Source organism: Porites lutea, chromosome 3 (assembly GCF_958299795.1).
Source record: "Porites lutea chromosome 3, jaPorLute2.1, whole genome shotgun sequence".
Classification (NCBI taxonomy): domain Eukaryota; kingdom Metazoa; phylum Cnidaria; class Anthozoa; order Scleractinia; family Poritidae; genus Porites; species Porites lutea.
Genome location: NC_133203.1, coordinates 34,201,917 through 34,223,380, shown reverse-complemented (window position 1 = coordinate 34,223,380; position 21,464 = coordinate 34,201,917). Strand labels below are relative to the sequence as shown.

General features: G+C 38.9%; 2 protein-coding genes across 3 annotated transcripts in view; one reads left to right on the top strand and one right to left on the bottom strand.

Annotated features, from left to right (window-relative positions):
- The window catches only part of LOC140931018 (cobalamin trafficking protein CblD-like), a 182,854-nt gene extending 168,476 nt beyond the window's left edge, over positions 1-14,378 (bottom strand). The window contains exons 1-6 of one of the 2 annotated variants that reach the window (XM_073380764.1): positions 14,242-14,378; positions 12,522-12,660; positions 10,926-11,185; positions 10,173-10,373; positions 9,886-9,972; positions 8,296-8,911 (exon numbers count right to left, since the gene is read on the bottom strand). In XM_073380764.1, coding sequence (XP_073236865.1) covers positions 8,711-8,911; positions 9,886-9,972; positions 10,173-10,373; positions 10,926-11,185; positions 12,522-12,660; positions 14,242-14,253 — 900 coding nt within the window. In that variant the 5' untranslated portion in view covers positions 14,254-14,378 and the 3' untranslated portion in view covers positions 8,296-8,710. Of the gene's footprint in view, positions 1-8,295; positions 8,912-9,885; positions 9,973-10,172; positions 10,374-10,925; positions 11,186-12,521; positions 12,661-14,241 lie in introns of those variants that run through there. The other variant, XM_073380765.1, reaches the window with a different exon arrangement.
- Positions 14,379-14,856: 478 nt separating this feature from the next.
- Positions 14,857-20,710, top strand: LOC140929662 (uncharacterized). The gene is made up of 4 exons (XM_073379400.1): positions 14,857-15,319; positions 15,863-16,384; positions 17,283-17,535; positions 20,474-20,710. Exons 1-4 carry the CDS (start codon positions 15,001-15,003, stop codon positions 20,655-20,657), a joined length of 1,278 nt encoding a protein of 425 aa, XP_073235501.1. The 5' UTR covers positions 14,857-15,000; the 3' UTR covers positions 20,658-20,710.
- Positions 20,711-21,464: the final 754 nt, after the last annotated feature.

Genomic DNA, 21,464 nt, shown 5'->3' with positions numbered 1-21,464 from the left:
CCAAACCGTTCTAAAAATAAACTGGTCCGCGAAAACTCCGTAACACGAGCGCATGGAAGTCATGGAAGTTGCTCGCTCCGGGTTCTGAGCGGAGTCATTGAAAACGTTTTATTTTTCTTTTGGATATCAAAACATCACCTTTGGAGATCGCCGGAATAGCCGAGTAACACTTATTACCATACGTGGATTTCACTGGCATACGCCACCACTATTTGGAAGAAATTGCTGGATTACTAAGAGCTTGGTTGGTCTTTGTATTATCTTTGCCATCCTGATAAGACTAACTATTAAGTTTCTCTGAACAAGATGGGATTTAGGGAGCTGTCTACATGGAGGAAGGAAGATCCTAGAACCAGGAAGATCCTAGAGGGAGGATCATCCTAGCGCCATATGTTTTCTGTATTCAGTTTACACGCAAAGGGTTGTACTTGTCCCTAGCGCTAGGATCTTCCTTGTACTAGGACCTTTCTAACTGAGAGGTAGGAAGATCCTAGGACCATGTAAACTGCTTTCGCTAGGAAGATCGTAGTACTAGGGACAAACGCGACAAAATGTCGGCGGGTCGTCCAGTGGCTAATTACGGCAATAAAGGCCAACCATTTCGTTTGGAGTAATCCTCGAGCAGATTATTGTGTTAATTCAGCTGAAAGGTAGTGATTTACGCTAGCAAAGAGCGCAGAAGGACCCAAATTGCAGTGATTTTGTCGTCCGCCATTTTTATTTCCATCTCTAACCTTCTCTACTTGGACAACTCAAGTGCCGAAATTTCTGCATGTAAACCCGACGAAAAGTTATTCCACCTTCTAGGATTTTCCTGGTACTAGGATCTTCCTTCCTCCACGTAAACAGCCCCTTAACGTTTGGAATAAGTTTTTAAGACGATCGCGCTTTCGAATAGCTTGACGGATCTGACGAGTCATCCATGCATTTTTCCCGAGGCCGAATAATCACTTTCTTATGTGGTATCACAGGCAGCCCAAGCGCACCATTTGTGGGTTCGGGCTTCAGAGGTCATTTGGTCGGAATATACTAGAATTATTAGTGTATTATCTGATGCCAAATAAATGCAAAAAGTCTTAAAGATATGAAGTCTTCTTCTTTGTCTATCTGTACTAGTAGCCTTTAAGATAACAAAAATCGATATTTCTTGCATTATTACATGTGATTCGGGCCCTTATTGTTCGAATTTTATCACATGTATTCGAATCTACAACGCTAAGAAAAAAAAATCATGATCACGCGAAATATTGATTCAAAAAGCTCCCTTACCTTTAGTTCATAGCCACTCTGTGTCCTATGGTCGGTTGAAACGCCGTTAAGTCGACTTTCTTTCCATCGAATACTGAACACTATAAAAGTGTTTACTTCATATCTTTAAGACTTTTTGCATTTATTTGGCACCAGATAATACACTAATAATTCTAGTATATTCCGACCAAATGACCTCTGAAGCCCGAACCCACAAATAGTGCGCTTGGGCTGCCTGTGGTGGTATAAAAGACTCCACTGGACTTAACAATATATAAAAAAATCTTTCATAAATAACATCAATACGGAAGAGTGCAGCGTCAAAATCATCATTCCAATCTGCGTTAGATTAAGTGCCATTTAACCAATCACTATCAATCATTAAACTTCCACTGGGATCTCTCTGGTAAAAGATTTGGGTTTTTGTTTGCGTCAATTCAAATTAGCATAGATAATGCAGTGATCACAGTTGGCTGACGGACTGAGAGTACCAGAAGGAACAAAAAACCCAGGCGAGTCTGATATGATAAGCTAAAGAGTGGACTCCCCAGACCGAATAATTCGCGTTGGATTATCTACAAGTTGATATTGGTGCTTTCCAAAAAATAGGCAGTCGATGACTACATGTGGCTACTACTGCAAGTAGAATGAAAATTGGACAGGCTGCATTCCTTTTATTAACTGAAAAATAACATGTACAAGCCCTCAGGATAACAGACCTTGAAAGTAAACGATAGTTAAGATCGAATGATGAATAAAAATTCCGGAATATTCATTTTAAATCATAACGGTCAAAAACGACAGCAAACAATGAAGTCTTTTTAACAAAATGTATCGCGTTTGAATCTTCCTTCCAATGTCTATGAGGTGCAGATTCAAGAGACTATCTGATCTGTGAAATTATGCCTTTTGAACGTTAAGATAATACTTAAACAACCATAACGAAGAATAGTGCGTCTCGAAGGACATTTTCTGTTTCCGTAAGGAAGTTATTTGAGTGCCGAAAGACAGTATCCACCACACGGCGCTGACGGAGCCGTTGGTTTTCCTGAATTGTTGCACAGATCACTCGACGATCAAATGTGGCAAAAAAACCCACTTCGGTCCGGCGGAAAATCCTCCGCAAAGCCTGAGTGAAGCCGAAAACCGCTTTGGGGAAAAACACATGAAACGTAAATAGAGAGCTGTACCTGGCTGCAGGTGCCAAATAGCACAGAATCATTATCAGAAAGAGAGAGATTTCACCTTGAATAGCACCCAACAAGACAGAAGGCAAGAACCAAGAAGCACATGGCCAGTTATAACTACTTTTATGACCGATGACATTTCGACAAGGCGCGCAACACCGTCGCTGTCGATCGCTCACCTTCGCGTCGACGATAACTCCCGACTGTGAAAGACATGAATTTCGAAACACAGCAGACATTTTTTTCGTTCCCATTAGGGAATCAATGTTGAAATCATTTGTGTCTCATAAGACATTTTTGGTTCGTTCCCAAAAAGGAAGAAAAGTGCGTCTCGAAGGACATTTTCTGTTCACCCACCACGATAGTCGACGATAACAAAGTGCCAGCACAGTGCCTACTACTACTACGAGTAGTAGCCATAAAAATAAAAACCCTGATGCCAATATCGGCGTTTTGCGATGAAGTATCACCATAATTAATCGGAATTAAGGTGAGCATTGAAATCACCTGAGAGAACAATAGCTGAGGAGATTTGCCGGCAACTTTTAATTTTATCAAAGCTCATTTGTAAAGACGCAAAAAAGGCCTTTTCCTCATTTGCTGATTGGTCTCGATAACAAACTAAGCTCAACACGTCTTTTCACTGCACTCTTTGGCATTAATTGCCACACCTCCCGCACGCTTCCCGACCCTGTGTTTCCTCAAGTGGTGTAAAATGTAACCAGGAATAAGAATAGTCATTGGACAAGCTAGAATTCAACCAGGTTAGTACGCAAAAACATCAAATCCATACAAATCCATACAAACAAGCCAAAACAGAAATTTCGCTCAGCTTATCATTAGGCTTCTAACATTTGAATGAACGATTGGAAACTGAGTTGATACTGTTGGGCCCAGGATTAGGACGAACTGAACCTGACACCAATAATAACATATAAAAAGGCTCAAAATTAAAGCCAAGAAAATAACAACGGATAAAATTGGGAGCAAAATAACAACGCGAAACGAAGTAGACTAAACTCATTAATAACGAAAGGACGGACTACTACATATAATAAATAACTACTAAAATAAAACAAAACAGCAGAGACATGGAGATGTGCGGGCGCCAGAACAAGTGTTGGTGCAACTTTTTTGTTTCCTCCTCAGCCCCTTCCTCTGCGCATAGTTAACTGAGTGTAATGGTTATGAAACCCGTTAGACTCCTTTGTTATATGTTTTTGTGGACCTGAAAGTGCACAACGTTCAAAAGAATTCCTATCATTTTGATTGTATTGACCAATAAAAACGTTGCATTAATTTATTCCGTAACAATTTGCCAACAGAAAACAAAGGATTGTGCACTTTCAGGGTGCTTCCAACATCAACTGCAGCACTGTTGTTTTTATCATTGATGTTTGCCGCTTTTCATAACCAGTCTCCTCTAATAACTATGCTCTGCGCGGGCCCTGACAGGATACCGATAGAACCCAAACAGTTCATCAACTTGAAATCTTGTCTTCGTGTGGCTATTCAACTTGTAAAGACTTTCAATGCACACTTGTTGGCTTCGTACTGGAAAAAAAATCAGAAGTTTTTAAGGTCAGCAAAAACCTTTCGGACAAACGTTTTTTATTTTGGTTTTGTTTGTTTGTTTTTTACAGAAAGAAAGTCATATGATAATCATCTTATTACCTTCGTTTTCTTGGTACGTTTTTTTAATTAAGAATCTTCGTTTCTTCGCTTCATTTACGGTTCTTGCGCAAAAAAATGAGGCCCTCGAACTAGACCATCATTAGTCATGTTCTAAAGTGGCGCATTTCATTTTACGGGAGTTGCGTTCACCGAACTGAGTATCCGCGAAAGCCTGAATAAGTATCAAAGATAAGCAAAATGGACTAGCACATTCAATTTCCATTTGGAACATACTAACAGCCGTTCCTTTTCTTTTGGATGCGGTGAACGACGACCCGACAACACTTGTTCCCTTAACTTTTCAACCGGATTTTCCGCCAACCTAAACACATGGAAAACAACCACCACTCAGAGCAATTCTGGAGAAATACACTACAGAAAACACTAGGAAACACTAGGAAAAACTGTTTGAATGCAGAGAGAGGTCCACGCAACACGTAAATATAGCTGACTGGTTCCTCTTGCCAGATCTCTAATTAAAGAGATGCTGTAGCCAGACGTCACTTGATATGTAAAATGAAACAAAACTGAATGCAAGGCTGGGACTACTGCAAAAGGCTGATTTATTATGGGCCAATATTCGGGTAAGAAAATTAGCCTTCCTCAGGGCCAGAGCTATACCGAGAGAAAACATCTTTTAACGGCTCCTAAAATTTAAATTTAAAATTTTCATAAGTGGTTAACATATAATTAACTACAATTGAAAATACTAGATAGAATAATATACAGATAAATGATTATACAACCAAAATATTGAAACTCGGAAACAACGACGGCACACCCAAGCCCCCTGCCGGCACATTCCGTTGCAATTCCAGACATGGCTGCCTCACCTGGCCATACATTAACCATGGAAAATCATCATACACTTTCACCAACACAGGAGAAACAAGACAAATTAAAAATCATATTACTTGTGACTCAACAAACCTAACATATATGATCCAATGTAAAAGATGTAAAAAACAATATATGAGTAAAACTAAACGCACACTTCATGAACGCTTTAAACAACAAGGATAGGCAACAAACAATCCACTCCACTCAAACGACACAGCCGAGCAGTCCTTTCCCACTTTAATCAACCTGGCCACTCGATCGTAGACATGGAACTTATTTCGCTGGAATTACAACCCACTCTCAGCATGTCACGCCGTAAATCAAGAGAAGCGTACCTCATAGAGAGAGGCAAAACCCTGTCACCAGACGGTCTGAACCAAAGTCTACCTGAGTACACCATTGGCAGAATCTTGAGAGATGGGTCCAGGGGCCCAGGCCCCCTCTTTATTTTTAGGCCAAACTGGAACCAGCAGAGCCTGAGAAAAATAATTTTTTTCGAGCTGAGCCCCCCTTTTCCCGCAGAGTTCAGGTAAATATGGACCTTTTGCTTACTTGATAATCTGAATCTGCCACTTTGCACAAACCATGGATAATAGAAAGACTTTTTTCTATTATCAAGGGCATGCAATTCGCCACTTTAGAAACTAGAAGCCAGGAAACTGGGCCGAGTGAACTTCTGTTAAGACTTCTGGGACCATTGGGAGCGTTATCAGAGGGGCAGGGGAAAAATTGGTCAATAGTTGCCTAGTTCCAAGGCCTCATTATTGCGCGCGGCCGATACGTTTCGGGTCAAGTAGTCCGAGCGAGTTCACCTCGTCGGATACGTCGCCGAATTGCATTGACTGAGAAGGCCTGGGAAGACGCTGTACAGGGAGGCAAGCTCTGTAGCGTTGCAGTTGTGTCCTCCGTTGCAGTTTGGTCCTCTCACCTATCAACCAACAGAATGCATTTTTATTTCTTCCAATCAAAGTTTGTTGTGATCGTGTCTTCTTCATGTGACTTCCCAACTAGGGGAGGGCTGTAGTATGAGTTTTGTTCGTTTCGTTTTCCTGATCCTGTGGAAGACTTGTGTATGAAACAGTTTTGGAGTGTTTTCCCCAATGGGTTTTTGGAAGATTTAAAGAAGTTTGAAGTATGTTCGCTACTTTCCTCGGTCATATGTTCATATGTTGGAGAGCTAGAAAGCCTGGGACGAGGATGAAAGCACAAGCCTCGTGCCCAAATAAAGAGTTCGCAGAAGGACAGTCGCAAGAAGAATGATCCAGAAGAAGAAGTGATGCAATGATTTTCGAGCTTCTCAGATAAGGTATTACATTTGCAGTTCTTTCAAAAGGCTTTTTTATGTAAGGATTAGAGTCATGGTACAGATAAGCTCAAGCTAGGCTAGCTCTTGTTTTTATCGATCGTGAAGTTATGGCCTTTTTTATTTTGCTGCAAATTGTAAGTTAAGTTAGTCAAGTTACAGTTTCAGCTTCTTTACCGAACCGGGCATGTAAAAAATGACCGTAACAAGGAAAAAACTGAAGCATTGTTCATGGTGATTTTGAACTCTTTCTTTAGAAAATAATATATAAACACTTGATTTTAGAAAGTAAGGACCTTTTTCAAAGTTTAGGTTAAAGAGTTTCCTGTATGTATGAGGACCCTCAAATTAGAAAACTTAGGGATTAGTGCAATCATTCGGGTAGCCGACTGCATGACTTCCTGAAAGTGCCTAGGAATAATAATGTGGAAATTCAATGTGGATGTGTTTTGCTTTTGATTTGGGAGATAACGCTGTTAGACTTTTTTGGATCAAAATTCTGCAAGAAATGTGAGCACACTTTAGCTTTTGATATAGCTCATATGTCAGTGGTGTGAGCGTATGTATCTTTGTGGCTTTGTATGTTCGGATATTTGTTGCAGGAGCCAATAAGGTTGAAGGTACTATGAGTTGGATGCTTAGGAACCAGTGAGATCTTGGCATCTATTAAACATGGCATTGTTAAAGGTCAAACAAGGGCACTTTGAGACTGCCATATTGATTCTTCACAATTTAATCGTCTTTTCTTACAGCTGCAGGTGTTAGAAGCATTACATTAAATATCGTCATGATTCAAACGCTGTGTACAGTGATGCAGCTGTTTAGGGGTTCATATTTTAGTGTGAACGATACAACGCACGTATTTCTGAGGTCTGTTTCGCCTGCTTCAACTGGGTAGAGTATAAAAGATCATATATTTTCAAAGCTCTTTCAATAAAACATTAATTGATAATTAGATATGGACTTTAATTCGAAAGTATGCGGCCTACAAATTGTGGTTTTGGAAGTTTGAAAGGCAGCTTAGTTTTTTGAAAGCTGTACCGAGTATTCTTAATCCTATAAACAAGCTTTAATATATTATTATTAATATTATTCTCTCGCTTACAACGTTCAACAAACTTTTTTCGTTCCGGCAAAAAAAAAAGAATAATAAATGAACAACATGATACATCCTTCCTTCATACAAGTATTATAGTTATTGAAACGTATTTTATTTAGTTAAGATGCGTAACTAAGTAGAAACTGTAGCGTTAGGGAATAAAATTGGAAGAAGTTAGTTGACGCAATAAATGGGTATTGTTTTATTGGGTGGAGTAACATGATATGGGTAGAAATATATTTCGGCAGTTTGATAATTTTCTTGGAAGCTAATAAATGTTAGGCTATCAACCTTGACGTTCGTTGCATGAAGGATAATTTAATTGCAGATGTTGTAATGAAGCCGAGGTGATTTCTTTAAATCGTTTGACAAAATTAATTAAGTCAAGCACTCCCTAAAACTATATATCTGGATTCGAAATCATAATCTACCTCACTTCAACTGAATTCACCATTTTCTCATTGACCATAATGCACCTTGTTTACCTCCCACAATTTTTCACAACCATTGTCTTTAATTGATTTTGGGACGACTGTAATACCCAGGAGAAATTGGAAACAATTGTTATGCAAAATTTTGGGGCGGTAAACAAGATTCATTATGGTCTATGTGAAAATGGAGAATACGGAAAGAAATAGCAGTTGAGTTTTGCACTGGGAGCCTGAAACTCTGATTGCTTAAAATAATCGGTTAAATGCAGCTTTCTGGGAAACTGCCCACCTACCCCTCCCTAAGCCAACATTAACACTTACTTTACGTTTAGGGCTCAATGTTGGCTTAGGGGAGGGGTAGGTGGGCAGTTTACCAGAAACCTAAATTGATCCAAATAATCTACTTTATTCTAAATTACTAATTTCTTAAAAAGTAGTTTACTTGCTACTCAGGCTAATCCTAATTCATCCCTGGTGATGCAACTGTCATACCAGCACTTAGCAAAGCCTCCATGTTGTTTAATAAGTCTATTATTTTTAGTGTATACTCTGTGCTCCTTATATGACAGGATTTTAACTAAAATGTCCGCTTTTTTAGTGAATGAGTGATGGTGAGCGGTTAAGTGAAACATAATCTAGAAAATTAAAAATCTCACGTCTGAAGTAAAATCATTTACCAAAAGTTATGAACTGTTATGTGAGTTGTAAGGAGCTCCAAATGAGAGAACCAGCTACCATTTTGCAAAGAGCAAACATAATTTAAATTTATGAGCAAGTTAATTTCCTGGGGAAAACATTCTGTACTACTAATTAAAAGCTTATGGGTTCTCAAAGTGATGAGATCTCAACAAAAATATCTGAGCCAAAGCCAGGAAGTTCCTTAACGTAAAACTGCATCTATGTATTAAATATATTGATCCCAAATAACCTATTTCTTGTGATGAAGGCTACTTCCCAATGCATTAGAATTAGCGGGTGCGTTAGTGAAGATGGTTCCTACGATAGCATATGATCCCCAGAGATGATGAGAGATAACTTTGCAGCAGCCTAAATCCAGGATGTTAAATCCAAGATGGTTGTATCGCTCATCTGTTTCAAATAATGTGCTGTTGGTGTGTGGTCCGAAGAACTGAAAGAAAAACAAAGGAAACCAGTTTTGAAAAAGATACCTGCACCATATTAAGAGCCACAAGCTTGTTCCAACTATATATAGTAGACAGCGTTTAGTAGCAAGGCTGTACTCTAGCAGAGCCTGGTGGCCCCTGGCACCTAACTTTGCTCCTGGGTGACTAAAACATCTTAGTTTTTTCCTACAAATCATATGTTGGGCACCCTGGATTTCTCAGTTCCAGGGTGCTGGGCTCCCTTAAATTTTTCTTAGAGCACAGCCTTGGATAATGTTGGGAATCGGCTGACATTTCATAATTGAGATTATAGGAAATAATAAATTGGATTGTCCACTCCATCAATCATCAATTAATTGCAAAAAACTTCTGTATACGGATTGCATTTATTTTTCACCTTTGGGCAAGTCAAAGTACATATGACTTTATTGTACATGTAAATATGTAATACAAACCGTTTTTGAGTTTTTTTGACAGTAGACGACTAGACTCAGAATTTTTCTGTGGTTTCAATTGAACAATTTCTCTTTCTTCTTTAAATGAGAGACTATTAAACAGGCAACACACAAGCATTTAATGCCAACAAGAAATTAGAGTTTTTCTCCTATGATAATTGATTGAAATTGTTGTCCAAAATCAATTATTGCATTGCCTAAAGATTTTGACTAGGTATCAATTAATATCAATGACCAGCACACCACTAATGTTTAGCTATATTTTTGTAGCCTCATTTTTTACCCTACACACCTAACAATAAACCTCCCCCAAAGTAATCAGTTTTTGATTCTTTTTTAGCATGTTACATAATGGCCACCTTTCTAGACTTTACTACAGCATATCCAAGAATAAATAAATTGAAAACTATCCTTTATGTTGTCACAAAGCCATCTAGCCTTTTAGCATTTGCAGTGGGATCACTGAGGCCCCCCTTCCTTAGTCACCAGTGAATAAGTGCCAAAGATTTATGATACTAACTCACCGCTGTCCCTGATGATGGATCTATAAAATCTGCCCAGTACCCTGCGGCCATCAAGCTGTTACAGATTTCTTTTGCACTCTCCACAAACTGTCACAAAACACATCAAGCAAAGCTTACAAGGGAAAGCTGAGGATACGAAACTTTAAAAATACTAGTTTCTTTAATTGCAAGATACAACAAAAATACTTACTCATAATACAAAAACCTAGAATGCAATGTAGCTGTACTAAAATATTGTAAATGGAGACTGGAACAAGCAAAAAAAAAAATCATAAGCAACAGCTTACATTGGACATAAGGTTATCTCTTTCATCTTCCACATCAGGTGACCACCCACTCATGTCATTTTCAGTGCGTTGACTGATGCTAACAACAGTCAGCTGACCTGTGTGGACTCCAATATCAGGAAACAGTTCCATGAATCCATTGTGAAGAAAATCCGGGACCTGTTGAACACTGCATTCCACTGATCCAGCAGCATGGTTCTTCTACATTTTAAAAAAGTAGTTTTCATGAAATTTCTTCAGTATTCTAGTTGTGCATCAGAACAAAAAAGGATATAATCTGCTTAAATTGAATTTAAGTTTTCATGTACTACTACAGGAACACAAATGATTGTTAAAAAGATAACCTGCAACAATGGACGAGAGTTATTTATGTTGTACTGTAGGAATCTTGATACAGCCTATATCCTAAATTATGAGGTAGGAGGTATATCACACCAATAAAGTGACTGGGGTGTCAGGATTAAAATAGCAAAAAAAGTTAAAGGTAATTCCTGCAATATGGTTCCATATTTCAAAAGATTAACATGAAAGCTTCAAAAATACAGCCAGTGAGATGAATAGCTAAAATGGGACATTGGATGAGACATCCTCATAATATTGGAAGTCACATACACCCTAAACCTTTCAAGTGCCCCACACTTTTCTTACAAAATTCCAACAAAGTGCCCGCCCTATCCCCCTCCACTCTAGGGCATGGAAGCTCAGTTCAGGCTAGTCACTTAAGTATATCAAGTGAATAACAATTTATTCAACCTGAGGCTGGGACGTTGCTTCGTAATTTTCTTCAGCAATATCCTTCATGTAAGTGTCCATAATGACTGCTTTTCTGACATCCTCAGATTCCATATCTAACAGCACCTCAGCCACAGATCGCCTTTGAACTTCGCTGTTTTTTGGAGCTGGCTGTGGTAGATGAGCAAGGTCAACGCCCAGATTGCCTGGCAGAGGAAAGCACGGGTCCTTGGGAGCAAATGGCCCAAGCCTGCTATCGGGCCAATTAGTCTGAGCACCACCTTGAATAAAACCAAACCAAACTTAACAAGAAAATATCAACACCATTTCCTTTAAATAAGCACTTTCCTTTGAATCATCCAGCCCCCCCCCCCCCCTCCCCCCGGGTAGGGCCAAACTAATAAATATGCCCCTCCGTCTCTTCCCTTCACTTTCTCATTTGATTGGCACGTGGAATAAGGCCTTAAGTGACTTTTGACATAATGTCAAATTCTCTGTTTGCTTCACAACCAAATGAATGGCAGTTTTAAAGGAGAATCTGGCAATTTATTGGAAAAAACATGTACCACTTTATTCCACTCACCCCTTGTTTCTTTACAGGGTTTCAGAAGCAGAGCCTTTTTTTCCATTCAAGGGGAACAGACAACAAAATTGTACGTAAAATTTCTAAAATGTGTGCAATTCCACAATTGGTTTAGGCTCCATTAAATCCTATATCAAATTATTTAATATAATATATTCAGTAATTTGATATGAATAGGAAACACCGCCCATCACTCCCCTCCCTGCTCGTTTTATGGGAAAAATAACAATAAGTACTCAGGCACTTAGTAACTCAGGGGTTTCAATAAAAATTGAAGTAACCAGCAGGTTTGAATAGGTTCTGCACCCCTAAATTTTGAAATTTCAAAGCCCTAAAAGGCAGTTTCAGCGTTCTGGAGACTAAATTTGAGGACAAAAGAACGTGTTTTTCATTCAAGAAAATGTAGCGTTCAAATTTATTTAATCAGTCACACAATCAATTCCTACAAGAAATGAACAAATAATAAAAAATTAAACTACGTACTTTTGCACACAAACAAATTCTGCGTAAATCTACAAAGAAACTTGTGAAAAAATGACTGAAATATAGGTTTCATATGATTGATAAAGCATAATGAAAACAAGTGGGCCTTCATGTAAACACATCACAATTATGTTTTCATTCAGATTTTATGATATATTTTTTGTTTACAACATTATTCAAACTAGTTGCTTCTTTCTAGAAAAAAGTAGCCGACCTCTATGAGCAAAGTAGCCGATGCATTTCGTCAGCCATCGGTGCTTATTTAAACCCCTGGGAACTATTATTTTGGACACAAGTAAGGTAAGTCAGCTGACTAAAAGTGAAAACCTTATGAATCTCTGACCATTCAAATAAAACCTCTCTTTGTTTGAGCAAGAACATAATTTAGTAAAAGAAAGAACAAATCATTATGCTTCTCTGCCATGTTTATGTGGGAAAACAAACTTCACTTGAACAACATTGAACCAAAACATCAAGCTCCAGCAAAGTAGTACTGGAAAAAAGAATAGTTTTCTTATCAGCAAGATAATAAATACGAGATATACACGTACCTGTTCCACCTCCATGCATTCCAGTGTCAGCACTTGATGTACTTAGCACTGCACCTTGCTGTAAATTCCTTACCATCTGATTGACTACTGCTCTTAAGCTAGGAAAGTACCTGACTGCACGACTGCTCTTCCTAAGTGCCTGATTGTAGAAAAAAGGCAGAGAAATTACATCTAATTCTGTATAATTAAGTGAAACCTTGTTGTGATGCATGGAAGATGATTGCCCTTTAACCTTAAGGCTTTAACCCTTTGACTCCTGAGCATGCTTCTACATGCGCTTCCAAATAAGGTGTACATTTTGTCCCAAAAAAGGCTCGGAAAGGCTCCATATTTTGTCAAATGACACTTTATGTTCCATATATGAATTTGTTTATCGTATGATTCCATTTCAATCGGGTTTTCGCCATTTTGGACTAACTTTTTGGCAATATTTCCTCGCTGTGCTAATGATAACCTTTAAAAATGGCGTCAGACACGAATGGAGTTGATCAAACTATATTCACAGCACCGGATTTTAGTGATGATTCAGGTTCGGTGAAGATTAGTCCGATTAAAATGGACAAAGATACTGGCAACAATTCAGAGCCTGAGCATGCAGATAAACGGTGTTGTGGTCAAGAAAATCTCGAAGAAAGAGAGTAAGTGGGCGCTTCAGTGGCCACAAAATGTACAGTATCAACTGTACGAGACTGCTAAAGGCAAACAGCTCTCCAAACAAACGTTAAGTTAATACTTAACAATTATTCGCCAAAGGCGAAGTTAATATTGTTGAATATAGGGAAAGAAAGACCTTACATTTTCTCTAAAGTCAACCTTATTTTATTTTTATACAGACACCTCATTAATACTGTCACTTTCTATGGCCTCGCAAATTTCAATCTGCAAACAAATTCATCAATGCCATTTTTGTATGCCATTTTTGCTTGAAATTTTTTCAAAGACAGATAAAAAACAAATTTCATCACTTGATTAAGCTCAATTCAGTTCCATTCACACCATTCAGTTCATTGTTGTTGTGATATGTGACACCCTAAGAATATTGCTTGTGAACGTGAAGAATGATCTGCATATCCATAACCATTTGACGAAACGGTCTGTTACCGACGATGAATTTTTCATGTGTCAAATCTACTTTAACTCAGGAAAATCCAATTTTTACATGAGAAGTGTTATGTCTGAAAGTGACGGCATCATATGCATAAAAGCTTAAGTTAAGCAACAAGAATAAATGGATGTATAAAGCTTATGTATTAAGTGAAAGTAGGATCGAAAGAATGACTCAATTTGTATAAGTTGACCAAGCAGACTATTGTGAAGTGCCAGCTCATCATATCACCAAAACATACGTAACAAATAAGGCTTATTAAAACAATTACTGTCTTGTGATCGTGATTGCTAAAGACAAAGTTGTTTCCCAGATGCACTAGAGCACGTAACAAAATGTTCAGTTTATATTTCGTTACAGAGAAAAAAAATGCCCCCACAGACTTCCTTCCAGTGATATAAAAGCCATTGAGTTATTTGTGAAAATCGTGATAGTTATAACAATGAAAGTAGGGACAAAAACATTAAACATACGCTGGACCCATAATAGAAATACACTGATATATAGTAGCCAGTTCTTTAGATGACGTGCGTTATGGACAAAATTAGTTTCAACATCGCTGCTCCTGATTAAAAACAGCTAAATATGATAAACATCTATCAGATGAGTTCTTACCTTAGTAGCCATGCTCTTGTTTAAGAATAAAGATTAGACAATCTGGTAAAATGCGAAATTGTTATATCCGTATTAAAAATTCAAGACATCCAGTACCACACGAAAGAGAAAGCGCATACAGCAGACGTGACGCAATTCATGTATTGTCGGTTAGCATTTCATGTAGGCTTTCATACACTGTCCCGCGCGACCTAACGCGCGACCCGCCCGAGATGAACAAGCTCCCCTCCCAGCTGGTGCATGAAACCTTTTAGCTTACACGAATAATTTTTGGATTTCGCCCGCCAACCCATAAGTTTTCTAATGGTCTAAGTGAATCGCTTATGCTTTTCTTAATTGAGAGAATACAGTCGACTCCCGTAGCGCGGTGAAAGAAAATTCACAAAGACAACAACTGAACATCAACAACTTTTATTGCGCAAAAAAGATATTTGGACGAACTGAACGGACTAATTACAGTGTGTAATAAAGGTAGCGGGCTGGAGAGCTGTTTTTTTGTTCATGCACTATTTCGATATTTATCCAGAAAACACCGAGGACACGGAGGGACGTGACTGTTATAAGACTTACGTGACTACCTTGCGTGACAATACAGTGAATGCCACCAAGACGCAACAACCTGGGCTCCAGTTTCTAATGTACACACAGCTTTCGCAGATGTCAAGATAACTTCTTCAGACTTCATTAACGTACCGTTTTGTATTTACTTTATAGTGGTTCCATTCAATTTAAAGAGCTCGACTGCAGCCTTTTTTCAAGATGACGAAGCCTGTTAGCAGAAAACCAGGCAAGAAAGGACACGGAGATATAAGTGCTAAGAATTCAAGCAAGAAACAGGCTTCCAAAACTCAGAAAGCACATCAATACCAGCAAGAGAAGTCTCAAAAATGGACAGTTGTTTTCGCGATTTGTTGTTTACTTATTGGAGCAGTTGCAGTTGCTTTGTATATTGTCCCTTCGATTCACTTTGCGTTGAAAGACAATGCCTCCTCGAAAAAGGACTTTCAAGAACAGAAGAGGGCATTTAAAGATGATGGTGTTGATCGTAAAAACAAGAAAGGGAGGGAAAAGTCGACAGGTAAGACAAGTCACTTGGAATATTCTAGTGATGCTATTATTTCAAATAGCGACACGTGTAATAAACTTTAAACGAAATAGAAATTAAAACTAAAAATCGGTCTGTGGTACTTCTTATCTCTGGCCATTAGTCCAATCTCAGACTAAGGACCAGCAAAGTAAAAATCAGAGCTGCTATTAGGATCTATTAGAACTGCCCTTTATAAAGACGCATAAATAGAAAATTGGAAGGGATACTATTTGACCATCTGATTTCGTTAAATTTTAATACATTTTGTAACAGTTTGTCAGTGAGATTTTTTTCTAATGTTCCAGAATAGGCAGACCTCCCCTGCAGGAGGTTGGTCATCATCCCCTCCCTTACCCCCACAGTAAATTCTAGTTCACTGACACTTGAATACTTTGCATGTAGAAGAGCCTACTTTTTATTAAAATTAATATTGGGGGGGAGGGGCAGTGGTTCAAAAACAGGAAGAGAGGTGGTTCCACATTTGGGTGCTGCTCAGTTGAGCACTGTTCATGTTGCTTTTTTGTGTTTATACAGGAGCACCAGTGCAAGATCTTGGCCCAGAATTTAAAGATTTTAAGTTGTCAATTCAGAGCAAGTTAAAGATCAAGAATATTAAGGAAAATGACCATGAAATGATAATTCATGAGCGTAAACATTACAACCCCAAGAGTTCTGTTCATGCATACATTGTGGAAAACTTTCTAAGTGACGCTGAGTGCGATGGTCTTATGATGGTTCACAGTAGGCATGTATCTGAACTTAATAAGCAGGTGCCAATCATCTGCTTTGACAGCCTTAAATCTTTCCGTGAATACTTAAAAGATGCAAAGCTCAAAATAAAGGTGTCACCAAATGATTTTACAAGGGGAACCACTTGTATCAATGAAACATTTTCTGCTAAACTTCAGGCTCGTTTTAAATGGAGTTATAGCACAGCATTTTATCCAGGAGAAAGCAAGTTTTCTACATTGTTTGCAGACAAAATACAGAAAGCAACGGGACTCAAAGTTGAAAATGGAGGGAAATTCCAGATCACGTCATATCCTCAAGGCGTTGGTAAGTTCATTAAATATCTTCTACCGGCCTGAATTGGCATTATTCCAAAATATTGTACAACAGTAAGTGATTTAATTTAAGTCTTACAGAGGTATGAACTCTTCTACAATACTTAATTTTACCAGTTGCTGCCTCGACTCTTACCTGGTTTCTCCAATTTAAATCTCCTTTCCTGTTTTCCTTTGGTAACTCAGGTAACAAAAAGGTCCCCACATTTGGGACTGGGGTATAGAATGGTAAATTCGAAACTTTGCAAGGATGCAAGACCCCGGTTTTAAAATTTGAGACAGAGACATTAAAAAAATTAAAGACTTTGAGATGCAAAATCACCCGAAAACAAGACTATGAGCCATCACAACTGACAAACACTTCCAAGATTTAGAGGTCAGGCCAAAATTTTCTGAGACCCATGTTTTTCAAGGATCCATTCAGTATACCCCTACTGATGCCTCTAAGTAGTAAATTAACTGTTTGTCCTCAAGTGATTAACCATACTCTAATAAGAGCCCTGCACCTCCCTAAAATAAGCTAGCAAAAGAGTCCCACTAATTGTTAAAGAGAGTAAAACCCCTACTGAATTATAATTGCTCCATCAATATCACAACCATATTCTTTCAGCCCAAATGTGAGATATGCTCTAGTCAGTTATTTTTTGATCTTGAGGCATGGTTAATTTATATCCTAATAATATGACCACTTAGGAAAAATGTACATTTACTATTAAAGCTCTCTCCTTTGAATGAGGTTGCCCCGCCCTTTTGCTTAGCTAATGAGCACTCAACCACTTATTCACAGAAATATTCTCTTTACGGTATTTCCTGTGGAATGATATTGAATGATTGTAACATAACGGCATCTTGATAATATGACTCAAGTGTAACTGAATAACACTTTTCAGGTTACAAAAATCACACAGACTGCATCGTCAACCACTCTGACAAAAGAGATCGATATGCTACCGTACTCGTGTACTTGAGAGATGTTGAAGAAGGAGGAGAGACCGAGTTCCCACTGTTAGGAATCAGTGTAAAACCACGTAAGGGTCTAGCACTAATATGGAACAGCATGAACTCCCGTGGAGAATGTGATCCCTTTTCCCTTCATAATGCAGCCAAGGTCATTAAAGGACATAAGTTTATTATACAAAGATGGTAAGTGAAGAGATAATAAATGGGGTTGGATAAAAAAGTCTCTAAATGACTTCTGATGATTTTGAATTAGAAACAAAAGGGAGAATTTGACATTAGATCACAGTCCCAAATGCAACTTCCCATCTTTAAAGGATCTCTCCCTCCAAAAGTTCAAGTATGGAGAAAAAAACTGATGTAAAGTACTTAGCAGCAATAAATTAGATGGAAACGTCCTCTTGCGTTGGGGAAGATGTGGAAAGGGGCATTATCCCCCTCAGCTGGGGGGGTCTGTGGGACTCCCCAGGGAAAACTTAAATGAGGGGGTGTCCCTGAAAAAAGAATTCCTGACCAGTGTATTTTGAGTGACCACAAGGGAAAGAATTTTAACCCATAAGAGTGGCATCAGCTTAAATTACCCATTATTTGTATATGATCATGTTTCCTTACATCACCAACAAATAGTGGTGAAATAAATATCTTCCTGATCAGCAAAAATAATTTTCTGTGAATTATAGCCATCCCTTTAATTCTTGATATGACCAGACTGAGCTTTTTGCTGATTCTGGGAGCTCCTGGACATTTACCATATCCTGCCTCCCTATTTATCATTGAGGAACTGGATACCAGCGGCTTGATGTCACCACTCAATACTGCAATTAGGCTGATTTAGCAACAGAACGGGAACGTCAGTTGACGACGGCGCGCGCAAATCAAACAACTGGCTTGACCGATGGTAGAGTGACAAATTGGGCACCGGAAGTCGAGTTTAGTCCTTTCCGCACTTTCCCGTCATCAAATGGCATTCCCGTTCTATTGCTAAATCAGCCTATTATCTGATTTGAGACCCCAAGAAACACTTTGCCTTTAATAGCTTATTGTGTTTTGGCATAGAGGTTGAAACAGCTACAGGGTTGAAACCCCAATCCTGTTTAAGACAATAATGGCTCAAATAGTTACCATTAGGACATTGTGGCACTGAAACAATAATTAAATCTAGCATGATCTTATCATTTTCTCAAATCCATTCCGAGTTTGAACTCATTACACTCTGCTCAGTAGCTTAGCTCTGATCTGTCTACAGTCAGTTATTAACCAGGCTGCTGTGGCTTCACATTAGCGAGGGGCTTGATAGTGGCCTTTAAGAGAGAGACTGTAAAATTCCAAAAATAAGCCCCTCCAAATATAAGCCCCCTCAAACCCCGGGGGGGGTTACTTTAGGAATTTCTGGGTGGGGATGTGCCGCTGGGACCCTGGAACCCTTAACCTATACCAGAGCTAGTTCAGCTGAATTTCGCTACCCAATACTAGAGTAAACTCCCCTAATCCCCCCTATCCTAGAGTAGCTCTTTTCCAGAAACTACTGAGGTCACTAGCACAGTCTAGCCAAAACAAAACCTTATACCACAATCCCTAGTCCAGATAAACTGGTCACTACTGAGGTCACTAGCACAGTCTAGCCAAAACAAAACCTTATACCACAATCCCTAGTCCAGATAAACTGGTCAGTTTGCTGAAAAATAATACCCTATTCTAGACCCAAACGCTCTGATTTATATACCCTATCCTAGAGTAAACTGCTTGAAAACCATACCCTTCACAGTGGCACATACCTATATAGCCCATATATGGCAGTACCCCCCGGGCCCCAAACTCATAACACAATAAACCCTCCGTTAAATCTCCTTTCCAAATGATTATAAGCACCCTGGGGCTTGTACATGTACTTGGAAATTGCCTTCAAGTTCAAAATAAAACAAAGCAAATAAACTGTAGAGTAACACAAAAATTTTTGCATTTGCCAAAGAACTATTATGTGTGCCAAATGACCGTATTATAGTCAAAAAGTTTCACAGTATATTGCTGTTTGTGTAGTTCACTTGGATTTCCTCGCTCAATATAGACAAAGTACTCGCATGGCTGAGTCAAGTAAGATCTACGTCCTCAAGGCGAGTTTCAGTGAAAACTTTCTACAAATTACTGACATAAATTTCCTTCAACTGTAAGCTAGCCCAATTGATTATTTTTGAGATGTAAATTTCCCTCCCAGTATAAGCCTAGCCGATTTTGAAACACAAAGTTTCCTCCTTATATAAGCCCCTCAAAAAAGGCTTTTGAAAAATATAAGTCCCAGGGTATTTTCAGAATTTTATGGTATCTTACTTAAAAGAAATGTTATTGCCTTGTAAATATTGGCAGATCTTGGCAGGGTGGTTAATTGCTTGAATACCAGTTCCCCTCCTGTTCCCGGAGGGGGGACACTTGGGTATTTTTTGGGTGGGTATGTGCCGCCCGGGACTCCAAATTGGCACCCTGTTCTAAAAAAAATTCCCCCTAAAATTGATACGCCGTTCTAGAATTCGCCCTAAAACTCATACCCCGTTCTAGAAATGGGCCAATTTTTTATACTCCGTTCTAGGGTGCGAAGAATACAACAGTTTGCTTGTTAACGGATTGAACCATATTTTTAAAAGCAATCAGTCCTTGAATAATTTCAAATGGCTGCTAACAAAACTGCAGCTTTCGTGCGTTCGAAATATTATACCCCGTTCTAGAAAATGCCTCTGAAATGGATACCCCGTTCTAAATCAGGAGCTTCAAAATCATGACCCCGTTGGGCGGCACATACCCGTATAGGTAATGTATGGGAGTACCCCCCCTCCTCCCCGGGCTCCTGTTACATCAGATGGGATTCCAGCATTCAACATTCTCAGTGTAATGTGCCTCTGATTGACTTTTTCAGGGCTTAAAAAAAAAATTGAATTCCACCCCATCCTTTGGGCAAGCTGCAGCCCTGAGTCATATTTTGCTTTCTTGAGCCAATTACTTGCTTGTTTCAGTTAATGATTTAATAGTTCAGAACGACTACCAAACGGGACTTTTTTGAGCCATGTTTTGTGTTTCTTTCTTTGTAACCCTGTTTCTTCTCTTTTTTTCCAATCCATCTTTTACAATCTTACAGGTACTATTACCATAACTTCCCTTCACTTGGAAGACGTCCTCAGGAGCCTTTGTTACCTCAGCGCATGGCTAATCAACCTAGAGTGTCATGTGATGAGTATGAGCAAGGAAGTTGCCGATGGTACGATGAATGGAATTACGATCACTTGCTGGACTATACTGCTAATCTACAAAATCTCATCTGATCAAACACTTCTAGTTACATTGAAAAAAATAATTTATCAACTGTAGTAAAGAATAAATAATTATGCTAATTTAGTGATATAAATCATTGACCCATTCACTCATTGCAGTGGCCAAATTAAAAATTGTCTCACAAAAATTCAATTTTCTAGTTCTTTTATATTCTAAGAAACAGCTATTACCATGCTTAAGTTCTATCAAAGAGGTTCCAATTGAATGTAAACATCTTAGAATTTCATCCACAGCATCAAAATTGGAAATGCTCCCATTATATAACTCAGGGCCTGTTTACATGGAGGTGGGGAACCCCACGTAGGTGAGGTAACTCGCTTAGGTGGGATAGAAAAATAACCCTCCTTTACATGTAACCTTACAACCCCGCCATCCCAGGGTGCACTTTCTCAAGATTATTTAATAGTCACTAAGCACGTAAACAAGAAAAATGCTGGCAAACCACTCGTTTTGTAGCCTCCCACGCAGACGTTCTCACGGGTTCGTCACGCTTTCCAAAGAACGTCTGCGCGGGAGGCTACTTGTTTTGGTGATTAATAAATTGCTCTTCTACACTCAAGTTGCTGCTCTTGCTGCAACGTTCAGTTCTGTTGCTTTCTATTGTTACCTTTAATAATGATGCAAAACCACCGCCAAAGTGAATTTTGCACGAATTTGATGTTTCACGAATCAAAGCCCGGCTAGGCAGGTTACCCCACCTTGAACGTTTACATGACAAAATTTGACCCCAGTTGAGAGGGTTACCCAGTCTGGCAGACCGGGCTACCCGCCTTGGCAGGTCACCCCACCTATCATGT